Source organism: Cherax quadricarinatus, unplaced genomic scaffold (genome assembly GCF_038502225.1).
Source record: "Cherax quadricarinatus isolate ZL_2023a unplaced genomic scaffold, ASM3850222v1 Contig2890, whole genome shotgun sequence".
Classification (NCBI taxonomy): Eukaryota; Metazoa; Arthropoda; class Malacostraca; order Decapoda; family Parastacidae; genus Cherax; species Cherax quadricarinatus.
This window is the reverse complement of record NW_027197916.1, coordinates 7357-32498: the sequence shown is the minus strand read 5'-3', so window position 1 is coordinate 32498 and position 25142 is coordinate 7357. Positions and strand designations below refer to the sequence as shown.

General features: G+C 37.4%; 1 protein-coding gene across 1 annotated transcript; it reads right to left on the bottom strand.

Annotated features, from left to right (window-relative positions):
- Window positions 1–781: 781 nt before the first annotated feature.
- LOC138851937 (neutral alpha-glucosidase AB-like) lies at window positions 782–24605 on the bottom strand (the record flags this gene model as incomplete). Its single annotated transcript, XM_070081499.1, is given in 8 exon segments — window positions 782–2968; window positions 3750–3906; window positions 5409–5579; window positions 6099–6325; window positions 7612–7780; window positions 19819–20076; window positions 22557–22703; window positions 24511–24605. Coding segments are annotated over 8 exon segments (1346 nt in total), but the record flags the coding sequence as incomplete, so codon positions are not given.
- Window positions 24606–25142: the final 537 nt, after the last annotated feature.

Sequence of the window (25142 nt, the reverse complement as noted above, 5' to 3'; positions counted from 1 at the left end):
TTCTCAGTAAGTTGTTTCCCTCCTAGATGGTGTGATGTGTCTGGTCTTTGGTCACCTTTCTGACACTTTCAAAACTCCAGTAGTCACTTTCTTACCCAGTCTTGCAACCTGTCCAAACCCTCTTGAAGTTTAAACGTCTCTTCCGTGTTATCAGATTCTGATACAGAGGTTGGTACTGTTGTTACAATAACAAAGTCTGTATGCAAGAGAACTGTCTTATCACATTAATATGTGTTATGGCTATACAGAGAATAGAGAATAGAGTTATCAAAAGTATATTTTAGTATGGAAGGAATAATTAAAGTAGTGGGAGAGGGGGAAGACTGTTGAAATTATACAAAATAAGATTAAGAGAAGTACATGTATATAAATCTAGGGTAGATCGAAGGTGGTGCAAGGGAACACCTGAGGAAGGGATGTAAAGAGGGTGTGAAATCATAAAAAAGGTGAAGCATGAACAACCAGTAGGCATATGGAAGTGTTAGATAGGAGAGAGTAGAGGGAAGTTATCTTTAGGATTTCATGTGCTGTGGAGTGCAAGGACAGTAATATCTATGAATGTTGTCTGGTAATTTTGTTAAACTGTTTAGGAAGGAGAAGTTTAGGTTACTCTTTAAATGTTAAGTCGGGATGTTGCAATTTGGTTGGTCAATATTGAACTGCAATATTAACTCTTCTAAAAAGACAACTAGGACAAAAGTGATGGTAAATATTTTCTCTTATTTTGTGTCACCTTGTCTTTGTAAGAAATAGGCTGTACTTCAGAGAACAAAACTAAGAAAATCTTATATTTTTTTATTACTGCTCAATGTAATTAAAGTTTGTGTTAATATATACATCAGCAAATAGTAGCTTAGCCAAAGTATGTTATCCAGTCAAAGGATTTCACCATATAATTAACCACAATATGCTAGTCCCAAATTATAAATTTTCTTAAGAGTTATGTCATCATGCAACCATTGAAGAGTAAATAAAACTTGAAATTTTTAAGACAGTACAATCACAACTCGTGCCTTCTCCCAAAGTTGTAACAATGAAACATTAAAACTGTTATTAATTTTTCTAACTGCAATTCCATAATGCATACATGCATATGCAACTTGTACTCATTTTTAAGGTCCCATGTTGGCGCATTGCCCAAGTACATCAGCACCACACCAATTTTATACAATAAAAAATTAAATGGGAAGGTCCCATTTCTACCACGTATCTAAAAAAAATATAAATACATATATATCAAGGGATTTATTTTCAGATCAAAGTAAGTTTTTTTTACTTAAAATGCCTCCATAAATTACATCTGATTTTTTGGAAAATTTTCAGGATATCATTATCCTGGTACTCCAGGATAAAAGGAAAAGCCCAATATCATTATGCAAGATACCTTTTCCTAAATGCAACAATAAAGTCATCATTTGTAAGTAGCAAAATGATATAACTCATATGCAGGTATTGTGTGGCAGCTGACACACTATGACCTAACACTTAACATATTCACCATCTCTTAAATTGAAAGTTAAATATTATACAGCAAAGAATTTTTTATGCATTTTGCCAGAAAGAGTGCAATCCAATTATTCCAAGATATCTTTTTTATCACACTGGCCATCTCCCACCAAAGTAGGGTGACCCAAAAAGCAGGAAACATTCACTATTATTAATTCAATAGCTGTCTTGCTACAAGTACAAACATCATAATTCAAAATGAAGAATATAAAAGCCAAGTTTACAAGTGACAAAACGTGTGGATTTGAAATTTTTATATACTATTCAAAAAGCTCTCGTTTTAATGTGAAAGTGATAGTATTTATCGACATTCATAAAACTTTATTTAAAATTTTGAAATACATTACTAATAATTAAAATTTTAAGTGAAACTTAACACAATTCAATGATAGTAATCTTCTTAATAAAAACGAGATAGAATAACATGTGGAAACAGTGGAATTTGGGTAAACAGGATGGGTTCATGAGAAAAAAAAAAAAATTTCTTTCTGATACACACTTCCTCTCTATAACCACTGTCACTAATGTGCAGGATGTAGCCTTCCACGAATTCATGAATAGTTGAAAAGAATTTAGGAATAGTTGTCTTATTAGGTATATTTATAAGAGTCCAGCAACTGGTGTACTGTTTGCCTCAGGTACTGAATTTTAAAAACTACTATGGTGTCCTGTCCCATTAGCTGGATTAAGGTTAGGATTTTGGGCTCCAAAATTATCATTAATGCAAGAGCAGGAGTCCTGAGGGTTACTGAATGGTGACCTATACAGGACTTTCCCACACACTCACCTTGTCCTACACCAAATTATGCAACTGAGATCACCCCTTCCATCCATGCAATTAGGAAGCTGCTGTAAAGAAATAGTACAAATACTGTACAAATATCATTTAAAATGCACACACCTGAGGGCCTACTGTATATTAAACTGGGGTGGGACTCTTCTTGAGGTTGAGTACTCTCTTTTACCACCCCATTTATTTTGAGTAATTGTTTATTAATTTAATAGATGCAGCTCGGTTGAGGATTGCATTATATGGATCACAACATACATACATAATAAACATACACTTCAGAAACTTTAACTTATAATTTTTAATGTGTAAAAATCCTCTAGAAACCTAACAACCATCCAGTAAAGGAGTGGGAACTCTGCCTAATAACACATTACACATGTACCAGTATCACATTAAACTCACAAATTAATTCCTAGTTTCAATAAATAAAATCCTTAACACTTTTATACAATCAGGTCAGCTTCCCGCATATTTATAAAATAAGCCTCTCCAAGTGTTGAATCCTTCTGCACTCAATAGCATTTAAATATCTAATAAGAAAGACCACTTAATGAATGGTGATGACGAACTCTTCACGCATGCTAACTCCTGGCTTGCGTATGGTCAAATGACTAGCATGGGTGCCAGTGCCACTTTCAAATATGCTCTCCAAGTCACGAGTACCTAAAGCTGTAGGAAAAAATGTATACACATTACTATGATAAAAACAGAATTTACGAAAAAAAAAAAAGGCTAAACATTAAAAACAAAAATTATAAATAAAGCAATACTGTAATGGTACACTAGTTCCTTCACCTGCTGGTAGTTACAGAATGATAATTTTTCTACAAAGAACTAACCTAGCAGAACACCCAGGAACTTCAAATAAGGATATCTATTTCATTAGTAACTGCCCTAACTTCCTATATTTATCCCCCAAACCTGTGGTATAAATAACCTTTATAATCCAATAAAAAACACAACAAATACTCATAACAAAATACACACCTTCACAAAGCTTTATAGGCAATTAGGTAATCAGTTAATATTAGTAATACATGTATTGATCCTATCATTGAGGTAACTTTAATTGTTTATAGTTCTGGACTTGACCAAAAGACTATGCTAACACATGCTTTTGCAAAATCTGACACTAAATTAAAAAATAGGCACACCTGTTCTGTATAGTGGTACAGTAGTTGTTCATTATTATCATAAAAAATAAAGTTTATTTCTCTCACATAAAACAAGTATTCCTGCAAGTATTCTTTACAATTTCCTCAAATGATTTTTTTATCTGAGATTTGTACACAATTTTATTTATTTTTATATTTTGCAAAAATATTTATATAAAATTAAAATATCTAAAAAATCTATTAAATATAACACCTTTGAGAAATTAGATAATTAATATCTACAACATGATCAATTAAAAAAAATGGTAGAAACCATTATTGAAAATAAAACTTACAGGCACTCTGTATAGTAACTTTGGAAGGACGTTTCTGAAGTCCAATAACAACAACACGTTCCAACCAAGACCCAGTCTCATAAGTGCCACCAGGATCTACCTTCTTTGAGGTCAGTATTCCACCTTCATAGGAAAGGGCCAAATATAGGAATTTTCCCTAGGGAAAATAAAGATTCAATTAATTGTAAGCCATAATATAAATGTAATCTTTAAAAGTGCTCAAGCTATTCAGCAATCTTACTTGTGCAGCAGCATAATGAGAAACCAGTACAGCCATATGACAGATTAAGTAATTTTGAAAATCTGGCCAAAAATGGCAAAAAATTGCTGAACTATAGTCTAGGGATTTTTTGGGGTGAAAAAACTCTCTCAAAATACAAAATGCTTATGATGACATTGTTGGATCAATTGCACCTTACAAACATGAAAAAATCCTGTATATACAGCTTTCATGGAAGGTTATGAGAGTTCTCTTAAAATAAATGTGCCATAAAAGGTGCCTCAGACAGGGAAGAATCAGAAGAGGAAGAAGAGGCTAGTGTCATGCTAAAATGGTCTCTTTTTGTTTTCAAGTGCATATTCTTAAGTAACATCAAAAATAGTTCAAATGGAGTGATTTTTTTTTTTTAGTAATGTTTAGTTATTTTTTTCAATTTATGGCTGGTTTTCCTAATTTTTAATTTTATCATATTAGTAATTTTTCATTATTTTGGATAATTTTTAGTTACTATTTGATAATTTTTAGTTATTTTTGATCATATTTAGTTATTTTTTATGACTTAGTTATTTTCCATAATGAATAGTCTTAATGAAAACATTAGCTTTCTCTATTAGGCATTACTGGGAAAGGAGGGCCTCGTATGATGCTAAAATGATCTGACTTTACATTTTTAAGTGTACATTCTGAGTCAGCATAGAAAACATTACTCCTGGTGTAGCTACAATTAGGTAATTATTAGCAAAAAATATCCTAACCACAGTACAGTGGACCCCGCATAACGATCACCTCCGAATGCGACCAATTATGTAAGTGTATTTATGTAAGTGCGTTTGTACGTGTATGTTTGGGGGTCTGAAATGGACTAATCTACTTCACAATATTCCTTATGGGGACAAATTCGGTCAGTACTGGCACCTGAACATACTTCTGGAGTGAAAAAATATCGTTAACCGGGGGTCCACTGTACTATATGTTTGCCTATACGTATAATTATGTAATAAGTACTACACCCTGCCTCGGTGGGAGACGACCGACTTGTTGAGAAAAAAAAAAAAAAAAAAAAAAAAAAAAAAAAGTACTACACGCAAACTGTCACAAAAAAAAGGTTGTCATTCATTCCTTCTGAATGAACTAGTTCCACTTAGTCCTCTTTGTTGCCACTTCTAGTGCTGTGTCATCATGCAAAAAATACTTTTCAGATAATCACTATCTGCCCATCTCCTCAATCTTCAACCTCTTATTCTCAAAGTAAGTAGGTAGTGCTACCTACTTTGAGATACTTTCTTACCTACCAACAACATTCACTAGTTCATTATAATCATACCATCAGGGATGAAACTCTCAGAGAAAGAAGGGGATGGGATTATCAAAGGCCACTAACTCCAAGTTTGCTTGTATAATGCATTTTAAATACCGTACTTAACGTTATATCTCCTTACCTGCCTATATTCAAATGTATGCTCATCATCGATGTACAGAGTTCCCTGAGCTTTCCCATACGAATCCAAAGCTACTGATAGAGTGTACGGGTCATCACGCATTAATGAAGATGCTCGACGTACTCGATCTTTGCGAGGGATTATGCTTCCACCTCTCTGGTAAACTGGAATCTGTTGAATTAGTCATGAAATATAAAAAACAAGCAGTAATAAAGGTTCTCTCTCTAAAGTCAGTGTTTAATAATTTCTTATCAAAGTATTATTTCCCCAAATACATCTAGAAATTCTAATTACTTAAAAGTAATATATGTTAGATGTCATTAGCAACTAGATAATAAAGATAAAACTACCTTTCAAAAATATTAGTAATAAAAAGGGCACAAAATTTACTGAACATCTCTACCACCAACTTAAAATTAATTAGTAAATGTAAGAAAAATCGTTTCAATAATATGGCCAGACATATTTACTTTCAATATTAAGCATCAAATTTTCTGCTAAAATAACTATGCAAACACGTTAAAGACAAAATTTCTTGTCTTTTGTGTTTTCAACTTTTTCTCATACAAATTTATTTCAGTTTAAAGTCCAGAATATTTACCATGCATATACCTGATAAAATAGCTAAAGACCTACAAACAAAGCCAGAACTAAGTACAGGTTTTAAAAATGAAAAAGGCATGAACATACCTTATCTCTGGGTGCAGATACAGTGGTACTACTTGGGCCATTATAAATGGTTAAATCAAGTACATCATACCAAACTCCTGGTGGGAAATACACAGGAGCTGTGGTTGCCCCTTCTTCCACAACAGGTCTAACAAGAAGAGCTGAGCCAATCAGATGCTCATAATCAATAGCATATGAAGCTTCATCCTCTGGGAAATCTACCCAGATAGGTCTCATTGGTGGAGCGCCTGAGGAAACATTAGATCACTTAGTATTTCAATTTTACACTGAGCAGGAGCTCTTAAGAGACCTACAGCTCACTAGAAATATAAAATCACATGATACACCTATGAATATAACAAATCAAACTCATTTAAACCATCTTTATTTCAGCCAAAATATAAATTTATTGATACTGAAAACACAAATTTAATAAACCATATCACGGGCGGGGACAGAACCCACATGTGGCATTGTTTGTTTGCAATTGTGTCATTATAATTTCTTGAGTCATTAACCCTTAAATGGTCCAAACATATTTATACGTTCTCTCACGTAGCGCCCCAAACATATATATACGTTTCCTTTGTCATTCATTCAACATTGGCACGATAGGCCTGAGTCACCTAGACATGAGAGAATGGGTGTGCGCACTCAGTGTGTGCCATTTCAAAAAATTGGGGATGCCTGGGTACCAAATGCTCTTTTTCCTAAAAATTTTTTTTTTTCTCAAAATATTCGAGGTGCTATGCACGTGAACATATATATACATTTGGACCATTTAAGGGTTAAATTTAATACAAATCACACACAAAATTTTTATTCCAGTAATCGTAAGTGGAATTATCAGAAAGATGACCTGACATACTGCTGCTCTTTTAACCCTTAAACTGTCGAAATGTAGATCTACATTCACTCGTGTAGTGCTCTGAACATAGATCTACATTTTTTTTTATATCTGAAAGCATGTAAAATAAAACATAGATCTATGTTCCGAGTGCTACGCAAATGAACATAGATCTACATTTGGACAGTTTAAGGGTTAATATAAAAAGTTTTTTTTTTTTTTAAACATACTGGCCGTCTCCCACTGAAGTAGGATGACCCGAGAAAGAAACAATTTTAACTTTATTCTCTCACTTGCTCAAAGCAACAAATGACCATAGATGCATGCAATATTCGAGCTTTACCTAAAAATGGCATATAAATTTTAATTTATCTTCAAACCACTTGGAAAATTTAAAGAAAATCTTCATACAGACTTAAAGGTAATAAACATTTATACACACACACAGAAATAGCAAGAGCATATTATTATTATTATCATCACTCTTTTTTTACCACATTGGCTAACTCCCACTAAGGTTACGTGAATAAAAAAAAAAGGAGGGGGGGGGAATCAGATGTGATCCAAAGAAGGGGAAGGTAGCTCCTTTCCTTAGATCAAGGCACACTCTTGAAGGGCAAGAGAATAACATCCTAGCTAGTTAACCACAAACTTGGACAAACTCTTGTAAGAGAATCACAAAGTTACCTGTCAGCTCATTTTCATAAAATAGGGTATACCAAAGTGGAAGATACTGATAACGCTGACGAAGAGCATTTCTAATAATGCGTAGTGTTTCAGCATCAAACAGCCATGGCTCACGACGCTTGGTGTCTAGATGTGCATGAGCTCTGAAGAAGGGTTGAAATGCTCCAGCCTAGGGATAATTCAGAGAAAAATTGCAGTCTGTGAAGAACAAAGATAAACTTTCAATTTAAAAAAGCAATTATTCCAATTTCATGCTCAGGAATATACATAACTGGAGTAATGTATTGTATTAATATTGTTGTGTGGATAAACACAATCCAAAGACAAAAAATAAAGTCGAGGGAATGTAAAGTCAAAAATGTAATCACATTCCCACATACATGTGCTCAAACATTTGAAATAAATGCTCACTCATACAGGTAGTAGGTTGGTAGACAGCAACCACCCAGGGAGGTACTACCGTCCTGCCAAGTGAGTGTAAAACGAAAGCCTGTAATTGTTTTACATGATGGTAGGATTGCTGGTGTCTTTTGTCTGTCTCATAAATATGCAAGATTACAGGTATGTCTTGCTACTTCTACTTACACTTAGGTCACACTACACATACATGTACACATTTATTTATACACACTCATCTGAGTTTTCTTTGATTTTATCTTAATAGTTCTTGGTCTTATTACTTTTCCTTTTATATCCATGGGGAAGTGGAATAAGAATCTTTCCTCCGTAAGCCATGCGTGTTGTAAAAGTCAACTAAAATGCCGGGAACAATGGGCTAGTAACCCCTTTTCCTGTAAAGATTACTAAAAAGAATAAGAAGAAGAAAATTGTCAAAGTGGGAAGTCTGAATGTGCGTGGATGTTGTGCAAATGATAAGAAAGAGATGATTGTGGATGTTATGAATGAGAAGAAGCTGGATGTCCTGGCTTTAAGTGAAACAAAGCTGAAGGGGGTGGGAGAGTTTCAATGGAGAGGAATAAATGGGATTAGGTCAGGGGTTTCAAATAGAGTTAGAGCTAAAGAAGGAGTAGCAATAATGTTGAAGGATAAGCTATGGCAGGAAAAGAGGGACTATAAATGTATTAATTCAAGGATTATGTGGAGTAAAATAAAGATTGGATGTGAAAAGTGGGTTATAATAAGCGTGTATGCACCTGGAGAAGAGAGAAGTGTAGAGGAGAGAGAGAGATTTTGGGAAATGTTGAGTGAATGCGTGGGGAGTTTTGAATCAAGTGTGAGAGTAATGGTGGTTGGGGATTTCAATGCTAAAGTGGGTAAAAATGTTATGGAGGGAGTAGTAGGTAAATTTGGGGTGCCAGGGGTAAATGTAAATGGGGAGCCTTTAATTGAGCTATGTGTAGAAAGAGATTTGGTAATAAGTAATACATATTTTATGAAAAAGAGGATAAATAAATATACAAGGTATGATGTAGCACGTAATGAAAGTAGTTTGTTAGATTATGTATTGGTGGATAAAAGGTTGATGGGTAGGCTCCAGGATGTACATGTTTATAGAGGGGCAACTGATATATCGGATCATTATTTAGTTGTAGCTACAGTTAGAGTAAGAGGTAGATGGGAAAAGAGGAAGGTGGCAACAACAAGTAAGAGGGAGGTGAAAGTGTATAAACTAAGGGAGGAGGAAGTTCGGGTGAGATATAAGCGACTATTGGCAGAAAGGTGGGCTAGTGCAAAGATGAGTAGTGGGGGGGTTGAAGAGGGTTGGAATAGTTTTAAAAATGCAGTATTAGAATGTGGGGCAGAAGTTTGTGGTTATAGGAGGGTGGGGGCAGGAGGAAAGAGGAGTGATTGGTGGAATGATGAAGTAAAGGGTGTGATAAAAGAGAAAAAGGTAGCTTATGAGAGGTTTTTACAAAGCAGAAGTGTTATAAGAAGAGCAGAGTATATGGAGAGTAAAAGAAAGGTGAAGAGAGTGGTGAGAGAGTGCAAAAGGAGAGCAGATGATAGAGTGGGAGAGGCACTGTCAAGAAATTTTAATGAAAATAAGAAAAAATTTTGGAGTGAGTTAAACAAGTTAAGAAAGCCTAGGGAAAGTATGGATTTGTCAGTTAAAAACAGAGTAGGGGAGTTAGTAGATGGGGAGATGGAGGTATTAGGTAGATGGCGAGAATATTTTGAGGAACTTTTAAATGTTAAGGAAGAAAGGGAGGCAGTAATTTCATGCACTGGTCAGGGAGGTATACCATCTTTTAGGAGTGAAGAAGAGCAGAATGTAAGTGTGGGGGAGGTACGTGAGGCATTACGTAGAATGAAAGGGGGTAAAGCAGCTGGAACTGATGGGATCATGACAGAAATGTTAAAAGCAGGGGGGGATATAGTGTTGGAGTGGTTGGTACTTTTGTTTAATAAATGTATGAAAGAGGGGAAGGTACCTAGGGATTGGCAGAGAGCATGTATAGTCCCTTTATATAAAGGGAAAGGGGACAAAAGAGATTGTAAAAATTATAGAGGAATAAGTTTACTGAGTATACCAGGAAAAGTGTACGGTAGGGTTATAATTGAAAGAATTAGAGGTAAGACAGAATGTAGGATTGCGGATGAGCAAGGAGGTTTCAGAGTGGGTAGGGGATGTGTAGATCAAGTGTTTACATTGAAGCATATATGTGAACAGTATTTAGATAAAGGTAGGGAAGTTTTTATTGCATTTATGGATTTAGAAAAGGCATATGATAGAGTGGATAGAGGAGCAATGTGGCAGATGTTGCAAGTATATGGAATAGGTGGTAAGTTACTAAATGCTGTAAAGAGTTTTTATGAGGATAGTGAGGCTCAGGTTAGGGTGTGTAGAAGAGAGGGAGACTACTTCCCGGTAAAAGTAGGTCTTAGACAGGGATGTGTAATGTCACCATGGTTGTTTAATATATTTATAGATGGGGTTGTAAAAGAAGTAAATGCTAGGGTGTTCGGGAGAGGGGTGGGATTAAATTATGGGGAATCAAATTCAAAATGGGAATTGACACAGTTACTTTTTGCTGATGATACTGTGCTTATGGGAGATTCTAAAGAAAAATTGCAAAGGTTAGTGGATGAGTTTGGGAATGTGTGTAAAGGTAGAAAGTTGAAAGTGAACATAGAAAAGAGTAAGGTGATGAGGGTATCAAATGATTTAGATAAAGAAAAATTGGATATCAAATTGGGGAGGAGGAGTATGGAAGAAGTGAATGTTTTCAGATACTTGGGAGTTGACGTGTCGGCGGATGGATTTATGAAGGATGAGGTTAATCATAGAATTGATGAGGGAAAAAAGGTGAGTGGTGCGTTGAGGTATATGTGGAGTCAAAAAACGTTATCTATGGAGGCAAAGAAGGGAATGTATGAAAGTATAGTAGTACCAACACTCTTATATGGGTGTGAAGCTTGGGTGGTAAATGCAGCAGCGAGGAGACGGTTGGAGGCAGTGGAGATGTCCTGTCTAAGGGCAATGTGTGGTGTAAATATTATGCAGAAAATTCGGAGTGTGGAAATTAGGAGAAGGTGTGGAGTTAATAAAAGTATTAGTCAGAGGGCAGAAGAGGGGTTGTTGAGGTGGTTTGGTCATTTAGAGAGAATGGATCAAAGTAGAATGACATGGAAAGCATATAAATCTATAGGGGAAGGAAGGCGGGGTAGGGGTCGTCCTCGAAAGGGTTGGAGAGAGGGGGTAAAGGAGGTTTTGTGGGCGAGGGGCTTGGACTTCCAGCAAGCGTGCATGAGCGTGTTAGATAGGAGTGAATGGAGACGAATGGTACTTGGGACCTGACGATCTGTTGGAGTGTGAGCAGGGTAATATTTAGTGAAGGGATTCAGGGAAACCGGTTATTTTCATATAGTCGGACTTGAGTCCTGGAAATGGGAAGTACAATGCCTGCACTTTAAAGGAGGGGTTTGGGATATTGGCAGTTTGGAGGGATATGTTGTGTATCTTTATATGTATATGCTTCTAAACTGTTGTATTCTGAGCACCTCTGCAAAAACAGTGATAATGTGTGAGTGTGGTGAAAGTGTTGAATGATGATGAAAGTATTTTCTTTTTGGGGATTTTCTTTCTTTTTTGGGTCACCCTGCCTCGGTGGGAGACGGCCGACTTGTTGAAAAAAAAAAAAAAAAAAACTGGCTTTCCATGAAGCCAACAGCTACCACATTCACATTTGTGTTAGACATCACAGTCTATAGTACCACACATCAACTAAGGTGGTTATCACTGATGAATGCAATAATATATAACTGTCAAATTATCAGTGTAGTAATTTTTTTTTTTTTTTTCAACAAGTCGGCCGTCTCCCACCGAGGCAGGGTGACCCAAAAAAGAAAGAAAATCCCCAAAAAGAAAATACTTTCATCATCATTCAACACTTTCACCACACTCACACATTATCACTGCTTTTGCAGAGGTGCTCAGGATACAACAGTTTAGAAGCATATACGTATAAAGATACACAACATATCCCTCCAAACTGTAATATCTTTATTTAATACAAGTACATGTACAAGGTATACAGGCCTAGCTGACAACAATGACATACTACTATATAGAAAGCCCCTTGTTATGCTCCGCATGTCGGGCAAATTAGGTCGGTGTCCCAGGATGTGACCCACACCAGTTGACTGGCCCCACTTATATGGCGGGTTAGGTTCCAGGCTGTCGCCGGAAAGCAGACATCGCCGGAAGGCAGAACGCCATTTTTTTCCATTTATAAATGCATATAAATGCCAGACAACAAGTTTACACTAAATTATATTAAGTTAGTAATAGAACTAGGCATTAAAAACACACAAAGTAAAATACATTCACAGTAAATTCATTACTTATCTTAAAGTATTTGTAATCTTAATGTAGGGAGAGAGGTGAGTAGTACTTATTTGTAGGAAGTCAGGTGCAGGTAGCCCAGGTGTAGGTAGCACTGGCTCCCCGTCATACTTAACCCTTTGAGGGTCGACAGGCCCTCTCCGAAACTCGTTCTCAGGGTCGGCCAAATTTAAAAAAAAAAAAAAATTATTTTTTCTTATGAAAAGATAGAGAATCTTTTCCCGATCATAAAGACACCAAAAGTTTGAAATTTGATAGAAAACTTACGGAATTATGCTCTCGCAAAGTTAGCGGTCTCGGCGATGTTTACGCATCGGCGATTTTGCCCACTTTGAGCCCCATTTTCGGCCAATTTCACTGTACTAGTCGACAAAAAACATGAATATTTCGCTAGAACTCCATTTTTTCTATCGAATGGGTGCAAGAAACCACCCATTTATGAAATTCAACTATCCAGTACAGTGGTCAGAATTTAGCAATTTTGCCAATTTCACACAAATTTCAAAAGATGCCAATTTCCGAATAGGGTCCAGAATAAACAAGAAAGACATTCCTGGCACTAAAATGACATTTCCTCTAGTCATTAGTCACGTCTCAAGGCCCCTCTTATATTCTTTTGCTTTCCACTTTGAATTTTTATTTTCACAAAAAATATAAGATTTACTGTTATGCAGACTACTGCATTAGTGTAAAAAATGGTATAAATATTATTGGTGCACTTGTGAAAGAATATTAGACTCACCAGTTGACGTGTATTGCACGCTTGGCACGATTTGTTTACTTTTGAAGTTTGGTAAAAATCGAACATTTCTGCTACTTTGAGCTCAATTTCAAGGCACCTTTCATTGTAAAACCAGTCAAAATCATCTCTATTTCTGTAATATGTCTTCCATTCTATAAAATGAGACCAAGAAAACTAGAATACAACAATAAATACCATACGAAAATACACTGCAAAGTCGCTGATTTATTCCAAAAAAAATGGTCAAAGTTTTTTTTTTCTCATTATGCACTGTGTGCTGCAGGATTTTTTTTAGACTGTGCACACTGACCACATAGACCCATTCTTTCATATGAAGGCCTACCAGCTTTCTCCCACTAGATTTGAGGCCGCTAGAATTTATGAGTACTAGTACGTCAAAAACCCCTACGCGTAAGACGTACTAGTACGACGAAAACCCTCAAAGGGTTAATATACGATATTTAAAACATTCCAGAGAGGTAAAATACACATACAGTACACTCATTATTTACCTTAAAATATGTGTAGCCTTAATATAGGAAGAGAGGTGAGTAGTATTTATTTGTAGGAAGTCAGTGTAGGTAGCCGGTAGGTGTAGCCCGCCTGGGCTACACCTACCGGCTACCTACACTGTGGCCCAGAGCCATATTATTAACATCGACATGCCTTGTTCACTGAATTTAATCATTTCTAACAACTACCTTTAGATGCCATCATAAACGAAGGTAGAAGTAATGAATAATTCATGCCGAAAATTGTAAACAAAAGCGGAGTGAGGGAGTGGCTGGGCCAAACGCAGATTCATACACGTTTTCTCTGATGGCTGAACAGAGAAAACGTAATGTTGTCCCTCTACCCGGCTACCACACAGCTCCACATACAGTGGACCCCCGCATAACGATGGCATCGCATAGCGATTTTTCCGCATAACGATTACTTTTATCGCAAAATTTTTGCCCCGCATACCGATTAAAAACCCGCATACCGATTTTCGTCCGAGACGCGTCCAATGTGCCCTCACATGTGCCGGCCGTCCCATTGTTTACCAGCCAGCCTCCGCGGTAACATCCAAGCATACACTCGGAATATTTCGTATTATTACAGTGTTTTCGGTGCTGTTTCTGGAAAATAAGTGACCATGGGCCCCAAGAAAGCTTCTAGTGCCAACCCTGTGGTAAAAAGGGTGAGAATTAGTATGGAAATTAAGAAAGATTTTGAAGGGTTTGGGGCTAACCCTGAGAAGCCTATGCCAGTTGTGGAATCCATTGTGCCTACTTCAAAGATTAAGGAAATGTGTGCAGAGTGGGTTGAACTGCAAACCTTTATAGATGAAAATCACCCTGACACAGCTGTTGCAAGCCGTGCTTGTGACTATTTCAATGACAATGTTATGGCCCATTTTAGGAAAGTCTTGAAGGAACGGGAGGTACAGAGCTCTATGGACAGATTTGTTGTGCGACAGAGGTCCAGTGACTCTCAAGCTGGTCCTAGTGGCATTAAAAGAAGAAGGGAAGTAACCCCAGAAAAGGACTTGCTACCTCAAGTCCTAATGGAAGGGGATTCCCCTTCTAAACAGTAAGAAGATAATGCTCTCCCCTCCTCCCATCCCATCAATCATCACCAGATCTTCAATAAAAGTAAGTGTCATGTAATTGTGCATGCCTTTTTCAGTTTGTGTGTATTAAAATTAACATTTCATGTGGTAAAAAAAATTTTTTTTCATACTTTTGGGCGTCTTGCACGGATTAATTTTATTTCCATTATTTCTTATGGGGAAAATTAATTCGCATAACGATTATTTCGCATAACGATGAGCCCTCTTGCACGGATTAAAATCGTTAACCGGGGGTCCACTGTACTTTACAGTGGACCCCCGCATACCGTTGGCATAACGTTAAATCCGCATACCGATACATTTTATCGCTAAGATTCTGCCTCGCATACCGCTAAAAAACCCGCTCAACGCTGTTCGTCCGAGACGCGTCTAATGTGCGGCCTGAGCCAGCCTCACATGTTCCGCCGGTGGCATTGTTTACCAGCCAGCCTCCGCGGTAACATCCAAGCATACAATCGGAACATTTCGTATTATTACAGTGTTTTTGGTGATTTTATCTGCAAAATAAGTGACCATGGGCCCCAAGAAAGCTTCTAGTGCCAACCCTACAGCAATAAGGGTGAGAATTACTATAGAGATGAAGAAAGAGATCATTGATAAGTATGAAAGTGGAGTGCGTGTCTCCGAGCTGGCCAGGTTGTATAAGTAAACCCCAATCAACCATCGCTACTATTGTGGGCAACAAAACGGCAATCAAGGAAGCTGTTCTTGCCAAAGGTTCAACTGTGTTTTCGAAACAGAGATCGCAAGTGATGGAAGATGTTGAGAGACTCTTATTGGTGTGGATAAATGAAAAACAGATAGCAGGAGATAGCATCTCTCAAGTGATCATAAGTGAAAAGGCTAGGAAGTTGCATGAGGATTTAATTAAAAAAATGCCTGCAACTAGTGATGATGTGAGTGAATTTAAGGCCAGCAAAGGTTGGTTTGAGAGATTTAAGAAGCGTAGTGGCATACATAGTGTGATAAGGCATGGTGAGGCTGCCAGTTCGGACCACAAAGCAGCTGAAAAATATGTGCAGGAATTCAAGGAGTACATAGACAGTGAAGGACTGAAACCTGAACAAGTGTTTAATTGTGATGAAACAGGCCTGTTTTGGAAGAAAATGCCAAGCAGGACCTACATTACTCAGGAGGAAAAGGCACTCCCAGGACATAAGCCTATGAAAGACAGGCTTACTCTGTTGATGTGTTCCAATGCTAGTGGTGATTGCAAAGTGAAGCCTTTATTAGTGTATCACTCTGAAACTCCCAGAGCGTTCAGGCAAAAGAATATCCTCAAGGCTAATTTGTGTGTGCTGTGGAGGGCAAACAGTAAGGCATGGGTCACTAGGGACTTTTTCTATGACTGGTTACACCATGCATTTGCCCCCAATGTGAAAGATTACCTAACTGAAAAGAAATTAGACCTTAAGTGCCTCCTGGTGTTAGACAATGCCCCTGGTCATCCTACAGACGTGGCAGAGCGACTTTATGGGGACATGAGCTTCATTAAGGTGAAGTTTTTGCCTCCTAATACCACTCCTCTCCTGCAGCCCATGGACCAGCAGGTTATTGCAAACTTCAAAAAACTGTACACAAAAGCTCTGTTTGAAAGGTGCTTTGTAGTGACCTCAGAAACTCAACTGACTCTAAGAGAGTTTTGGAGAGAGCACTTTAATATCCTCAATTGTGTAAACCTTATAGGTAAGGCTTGGGAGGGAGTGACTAAGAGGACCTTGAACTCTGCTTGGAAGAAACTGTGGCCAGAATGTGTAGACCAAAGGGATTTTGAAGGGTTTGAGGCTAACCCTGAGAATCCTATGCCAGTTGAGGAATCCATTGTGGCATTGGGAAAGTCCTTGGGGTTGGAGGTTAGTGGGGATGATGTGGAAGAGTTGGTGGAGGAGGACAATGAAGAACTAACCACTGATGAGCTGCTAGATCAACTTCAACAGCAAGAGGCCAGACCTGAGGAAACTGGTTCGGAGGAGGGGAGAGAGAAATTGAAGAAGTTGCCTACTTCAAAGATTAAGGAAATCTGTGCAATGTGGCTTAAAGTGCAAACCTTTTTGGATGAAAATCACCCTCACACAGCTATTGCAAGCCGTGCTGGTGACTATTACACTGACAATGTTGTGAAACACTTTAGGGAAGTCATAAAGGAACGAGAGGTACAGGCCACTATGGACAGATATGTTGTGCGACAGAAGTCCAGTGACTCTGAAGCTGGTCCTAGTGGCATTAAAAGAAGAAGGGAAGTAACCCCAGAAAAGGACTTGACACCTCAAGTCTTAATGGAAGGGGATTCCCCTTCTAAACACTAAGACTCTCTCCTCCTCCCATCCCATCAATCATCACCAGATCTTCAATAAAGGTAAGTGTCATGTAATTGTGCATGCCTTTTTCAGTTTGTGTGTATTAAAATTAATATTTCATGTGGTAAAAATTTTTTTTTTCATACTTTGGGGTGTCTTGCACGGATTAATTTGATTTCCATTATTTCTTATGGGGAAAATTCATTCGCATAACGATAATTTCGCATAACAATGAGCTCTCAGGAACGGATTAATATCGTTATGCGGGGGTCCACTGTACTTTATACCAAAGCGTTTCCTCTTGCTTGGTATATACTGCTTGAATGAGAGTCTTCCTTTGAACAAAATCAAAGACTCGTCAATAACAGGCTTCCTGAAGGGATAAAAATACATACAGCACTTTTGTTTCAGGTACATAAACACATTTCTGATCTTATATAACCTGTCGCTTCTGTCAGGCCTGGTTTTGTCTGAAAAGTGTAACATACGTAACAGTAACACAAATCGATTCACTGGCATAATGTCACTGAAACCTGGGGTTGAAATCAGGCGTCTGTTGCCCAGTATGTGTTGACACTGTGCTTATACACATGTGGCATAAGCATTATTGTGGCAAAGAAAAGATACATCTCTGCCACAGTTGTGTCCTTCCACTGGTGTAGCCGTGATTTTGGTGAAAGAATTGTGTTTGCCATGGTGTACTCACAGTATGTGTTGCTTTCCCTGACAATACTGTCCATCAGGGGTTCATCAAAGAATAACTCGAAAGCATTCCAGTTCAGTGGCATTGTTCCCAAGTGTACAAGATGGCCGTATTCCACTTTGTGCCAATCCCAGATGCGGTCTGCTGGTGGGGTCTGGATATTGTACCGTGGTTATGGTTGGCAGGTTGTGGTGGTGCAGGTTGTGGGAGTGTGGGGTAGGGTGAGGCTGGTTGTTTGTGCAGAGTCAGCAGCGTGGGTAGTAGCGTGGCCCGCTGATGGTGCCACATGGGCCGTGCCACCCTCACTATCACCACCACTGCCTGCTCCATCACTAACATCATTCATACCCATCGTTACAATATCGTCATCTTCACTATCAGGTCGTGGTGTAGGGCCACGGGATGTGCTCCCAGAGTTTCTCCTTCCCCTTGGAACAACATATGAAACACTACCAGACCGCATGCTACGTCGTACATACTGCCGCTTCACTGGGGAATACTCACTCTCACTGTCACTAGAACTGCTTTCAATGACCTTGAAATCACTATCACTGCTAACATCTGGGTGTTGTACATGACCAAATAGTTTCCTCTTTCGTCCTGGTACAAGGAATGTGAACGTGAACAAGCCGGCCCAGCACCAGAGGTGGAAGGTTGTGGGTCATCTGGGTTTTCATCACTAATTACGTTATCCTGGGCACTTTTTCCGGTAACACTCACTTCAAAACCCTGGAATTCACTGTCACTGACATTTTCATCGCTGTTAGAGCTATCACTTCGGAACAAAAGACCTCCAATCTGCCGAGGAGTGAGGAACTTCTTACCGAGAGGCATGGTGAAAATGGACTAACAACATGGCGTTCCCACAATGCACCGCTGGGTCCCAGATTTTTTTCACAGGGTGCACATCGACCACTGAGACCCATTCTCTCTCATGTAGGCCTACCAGGCCTTTCGCGCTTGATTTGAAGCCGCTAGAATTTGTGCGTATAAATACGTCAAAAACATTGGCTCGTAAGACGTATTTATACGTCGGAAACAGTCAAAGGGTTAATATTAATTAATAATAATAATAATAATAATAATAATAATAATAATAATTATTATTATTATTATTATTTATTGTAAAAAGCACTTAACCCACAAGGGTCGTGAATTGCTATATATAGAGTAAAGGCATACGAAAAGAATATTTTTCTACAGTTATCCCCCAGTTTGACTAGAGAAAACGTAATTCTTCCGACACTACTTACACAGCTGCTTTGTAAACAAATCTCGTATTTATATCAATTTTTATTCTGTGAGTGTATGTATCATGTTTATATGCTATGTAATGGGTTTCATATATAATTTTGAGGAAAATATCATAGATGGATTAATGAAAATTCCTATATTGATGTAAAATAAGACATTTAGTGTGCCCAAGAGTGATTATTATTATGTAGTATTGGCATCATGAGTAGAGAGAGACTTAGCGATTTTAATGTGTACGTGCATACCAGCACAGTGTGTAAGTATATTTAGGTACAGGTACACATAAGTATAATTATCAGAGTACATATAAAATATGCAGTAACTTTAAAACACTTGAAATTTTGGAAAATTTCCTGACATAATAGATGTGGTCACGGAAAATGTAAACAAACCGGGTGGGGGGCGCCGTATTTGAAAGACCGCTTGCTGTATAGCAAATTTTGGTCATAATTTGACATCGCCGTATTAGCGGAACGCCGTAAAATGGGGCCTTACTGTATTAAAAACAATTATTAAGACAAAGTCTTGGATGATTTTTATTACCCACAGCTCATATTTTTATGATCTGGTGTGTAAAACATTATCATATATCATCCATTCTTGCTCATGCTATTTCCCTTTTAATGCAAGGCATCATGAATGTTTACCAATCAACATATTTTCACATACTAGCTCTTTTAATTTCCCTTCTCTTTGTTCCACTGCTAAACTTCCTATTCTTCAACACCTTGTTTTGTGCTTTAATAATTAATCAGTCAAGCAAAACAAAAATATAAAATAAAAACATACTTGGTACCATCGGGATAAAAGATGTGCGTCAGGGTTTCCGAAAAATCCACCAACATCTGCACCCACATGAGTGATGCCAGTTACAGAAAGAGACAACAGCATGGGCTCAGATATACGTAGGTGACCCCACTCTGCAGTATTGTCCCCGGTCCACACTGAAGAAGAACGTTGGGTGCCGGCATAGTGAGCACGGGTCAAGATGAATGGCCTTAAACGACCATCTGATCTGCGCAATAGTCCTTCATATGTACCTTGATGCTGATGAAATCATTTAAAATTAACCTTTTGACTTAAATAAATATGAAAGCCTAACACATTATACATTTTAACACATATACTACCTATCTTCTAACTTATAGAATAATACTGTTGTGAAGATAATCTGCCTGTTTATATTCTTCAACATTACAGTGAATTTAATTTTTATAAAATAACATTACTAAATTTAAAAAGAGAAACTTTCGTTTTTCTTTTTGGGCTACCCTGCCTCAGTGGGATACGGCCAGTTTGTTGAAAGAAAAAGAAACATACACAGTAAATACAGAGCAATAGTACTATTAGATCAGCCTCAAGAAATAAATGGTGACCGTAAAGAATACAAATAATGGTTTGATACTATCTTCCAACATAGTTACTGTATGAAAATGTAAAAAAACATGACAATAAATTATACATACTGTATTATTTTCTGCTATATTTTATGACAGTTCAAATGGTAAAATGCAAAATACATTAATACTATATATTAACAAATAGGAACATCTTATGAAGTGATTCAGGGAAACTGGTCAGCAGGACCCGAGTCCTAGAGGTGGGAAGAACAGTACTTGTACTCTGAAGGAAGGATGAGGATATTTGCAGTTTGGAGGGGCATCTGAGCTGTAGTATCTGCATGCCTCTGGCAACACAATAATAAGAGTGAATGATGATGAAAGTGTTTTTTTTGGAGGGGGGAAGGGGAGAGGGGATAGTCACCCTACCTTGGTGGGAGATGGCCAGTGTGTTAAAAATCCATGAAAGGGGGCAAAGGTACCTAGAAATTGTAGAGAGCACGTCTAAGTCCTTTGTATATGGAAAAAAGGGATAAATGAGTGTAAGAATTACATATAATGGAATAAGTCTGATGAGTTGTAGGTAGTAGGTTGGTAGACAGCAACCGCCCAGGGAGGTACTACCGTCCTGCCAAGTGAGTGTAAAACGAAAGCCTGTAATTGTTTTACATGATGGTAGGATTGCTGGTGTCCTTTTTTCTGTCTCATGAACATGCAAGATTTCAGGTATGTCTTGCTACTTCTACTTACACTTAGGTCACATTACACATACATGTACAAGCACATATATACACACCCTTCTGGGTTTTCTTCTATTTTCTTTTAGTTCTTATTCTTGTTTATTTCCTTATATCTCCATGGGGAAGTGAACAGAATTCTTCTTCCGTAAGCAATGCGTGTTGTAAGAGGCGACTAAAATGCCGGGAGCAAGGGGCTAGTAACCTCTTCTCCTGTATATATTACTAAATTTGAAAGGAGAAAATTTCGTTTTTCCTTTTGGGCCACCCCGCCTCGGTGGGATGCGGCCGGTGTGTTGAAAGAAAGAAGTCTGATGAGTATGCTAGGAAGATTTAAAGGTAAGAGAGTAGGATTGCAGATGACCAAAGTGTGTGGTCCATATGCTGACATTAGATCAAGTCAAGGAGCTTTTTCTTACATTTATAGATTTTGAAAGAGCATATGACAGGGTGGATAGGGAAACACTGCAACAGATGTTGCAAATGTAAGGAATAGGTGGTAGGTTATTAAGAGCAGGAATGGGATAACAAAATTTTTGCTAATACAGTGGACCCCCGGTTAACGAACTTTTTCCATTCCAGTAGTATGTTCAGGTGCCAGTACTGACCGAATTTTTTCCCATAAGGAATATTGTGAAGTAGATTAGTCCATTTCAGACCCCCAAACATACACGTACAAACGCACTTACATAAATACACTTACATAATTGGTCGCATTTGGAGGTGATCGTTAAGCGGGGGTCCACTGTACTGTACTGGCACTCTATTTCTGGCTGATACTAATACCATCAAAAATAGCCAAAACCCACCAATATTGATGCTTTAGCTCATCCTTAAAAAAAAAAAAAAATATTCATACCACACATTTTCCTCAAACATGACATCTCCAATGCCTTCATCCTCATCCTCCCTGCATCATCTGAAACCCATGCATCACAACCATGTAAGCGATGATACAACAATACACTGGTACAGTGCTCTTTTTCCCCACTAGTCTATTTTATGATTCACCTCATCTTTTATAGATCATCATCCAAACATCTGAGCACATTTACTACCTTGATACTCCCTCTCTCCAATCTGATACTCACTCTTTAATTGCCTGGATTTTTTGTTACTCTCATCACTTTTCTCTTTCTAATGTTCACTTTTAATTTCCTTCTTTCACATATTTCCCAAATTCCTCCACCTACCTTTTGCAATTTAATTTCAGAATCTCCTACAAGAACCATTTCATCATCAAAGAGCAAATATGACATCTTCCACTTCATGTCAAATTCGCTATCACCCTGCCTCATTGGAAGACGGCTAGTGCTACAATTTTTTTAACACGTCGGCCGTTTCGCACTGAGGTAGGGTGACCCAAAAAATAAACTTTCACCATCATTTGCACATAAGCCTGATAATTAATTATTTACAGAAGTTACAACCATGTGCTATGTCAACTTACAAAGAGCATTCCATAGACATTATGAATTTCCCGATGCTCAACACCTAGACCTGGATGAATGTTGTCTTTTTGCATTGTGACTTCTGGACCATTAAACACTGATGGTTCATTCATATCATTCCAAATGAAGGTATCTAAAGTTGAACCCTGAAATAAATTAATATTAAAAAAAAAAAGTCAGTATCACAGATAAAAATAGAAGACATTAAGCTACATGACAGCTGGGCTGGGGATACTTGGCACTATGTATATAAGACGTGTGTGCAACATTAGTAAGCTTAATTAGGACGCATTTTGCCCACCAGTGGCATTGCTAATTCAATATAAATTCAATGAATTGATGAAACATGTCCTTATTAAAGTGTCCTAACATTGTAATATAATATATCTGTCTGTATAATATGCCTTTGTGTTACTCAGCACCATTGAAAAGAGCAACTAACATAAAAGTTTCTAGCCTAAATAATAAATTATTGAAACTATGTCAAAGTGGTGAAAACTAATGGTATAGAAGATTGAAGTAAACTTGAAACACAGTAGATGAAATCATTATTATTGCTCAATTTTACACTTTAAAAGATGCAAATGCAATAACAGTTTAAAGTTAATCAAAGTATAAGCCAACCATTTGTATCACTTCCTACACACGATACTTTATCACCACAAACTAAATACCACACGAGTACATTACCCACAGCAAAATTTCCTCAATTTTATTCACAGTATTTTAATCTTACATAAATACTGCCCAGGGAGGTACTACCGTCCTGCCAAGTGAGTGTGAAACAAAAGGCTGTAATTGTTTTACATGATGGTAGGATTGCTGGTGTCTTTTGTCTGTCTCATAAACATGCAAGATTTCAGGTACATTTTGCTACTTCTACTTACACTTAGGTCACACTACACATACATGTACAAACATATATATACACACACACCCCTCTGGGTTTTCTGCTATTTTGTTTCTAGTTCTTGTTCTTGTTTATTTCCTCTTATCTCCATGGGGAAGTGGAACAGAATTCTTCCTCCGTCAGCCATGCGTGTCGTAAGAGGCGACTGAAATGCCGGGAGCAAGGGGCTAGTACCCCTTCTCCTGTATATATTACTAAATTTGAAAGGAGAAACTTTCGTTTTTCCTTTTGGGCCACCCCGCCTCGGTGGGATACGGCCGGTGTGTTAAAAGAAAGAAAGATAAATACTGCCAACAATTTTAATACTTCCATAGAAAACAGCTGCCACAGTCCTGCCTATTGTCTTTTGAATCACTGTTAAAATACCTACACACACCCCTTTCACACTAAGGAATGGCATGTTAACTATTTTAATATGAAACAGCTAACAATGTTACAACAAATTTATCTCCTAGTCAAGTATATAGAGTATATGAACATTTTTTTAACTGGGTGCAATAGCACAGAGATGTCTGAATGCTATTTAAATGTTCAATGTTAAAATTTAACAAATTTCAAATCACTTTAAACCTTTTAGAAAACAAAGTATCAAACAAATTTTTTATACAACTCTGAAAACATCAAAGGATTAAGTTTTGGTGGTATCTACATAATATTACAGATATCTGTGATTTTCCAATGACAATAATATAGAAAAATTCTGGCTTGCACAAAGATTTCATGAATAAATTTATACCTCTTATGAATGCCACATAACAGAAAAATATGCATGTTAAGCCACTTCCATCTATCACCAAGTCTTACACCAAAACTATGCAAATCAAGACGTATGAACAAGCTGCAGCAACAAGATCCAATAATTCCCATATCTGTATGGTATCCTTAAAAGATAATCTAAATTACGATTCAGAAGTGCTGTATATAATACTGTATTTCATTCTAAAGCTACAATCTTTAACTGCATAATTTTCAAACTGTCCATAAAATTTAGAAAAATAAAAATGAAATTAAAGCTCTGTTAAATATCAAGGCCCATTCCTCACCTTGTAACGGTCCAGCATGAACGTGTCACTATAATGGTTACGAGTTTCTGGATTGGTCAAGTCAAGGTATGATGACGACCCTGGCCAGCACCAACCTAATATATAAATTTTACAGAGATAAATGAATATATCACACACACACTTATCTTTAAAAAACAGACATGACTGATGGTACAAAATATTTAGGTACTGTATACAGGACATGGAATATAAAGGATAACAAAATGCCAGAGTTGAAAGGCACAGGTTGGGAGAGGGAGTAAAAGGAGCGAGGAAAGGAAAGTACAGTGGAACCTTGACTTATCAGTTTCATCCGTTCCGTGACCTAGCTCGTAACTCAATTTGCTCGTATATGAAATCAATTTTAGTCATTTAAATTAAATGAAATGCCATTAATCCATTCCAGAGGAATTCCTGCTCTCAAGAGGAAGGACAAAATACTTCAATATAATGCTAATATCAACTCTACGACTTATTTATCTATCACAAGTGATCTACTATGACATAAACAATGTAAATAATATAGAAACATGATATATACTTTAGAATGAATAAAATATGTCATTATGTGACGAGTGGTGGCGACCATTGCCGCTGCCGCACTGACCATATCTTCCCATTCTTCCCCTTCT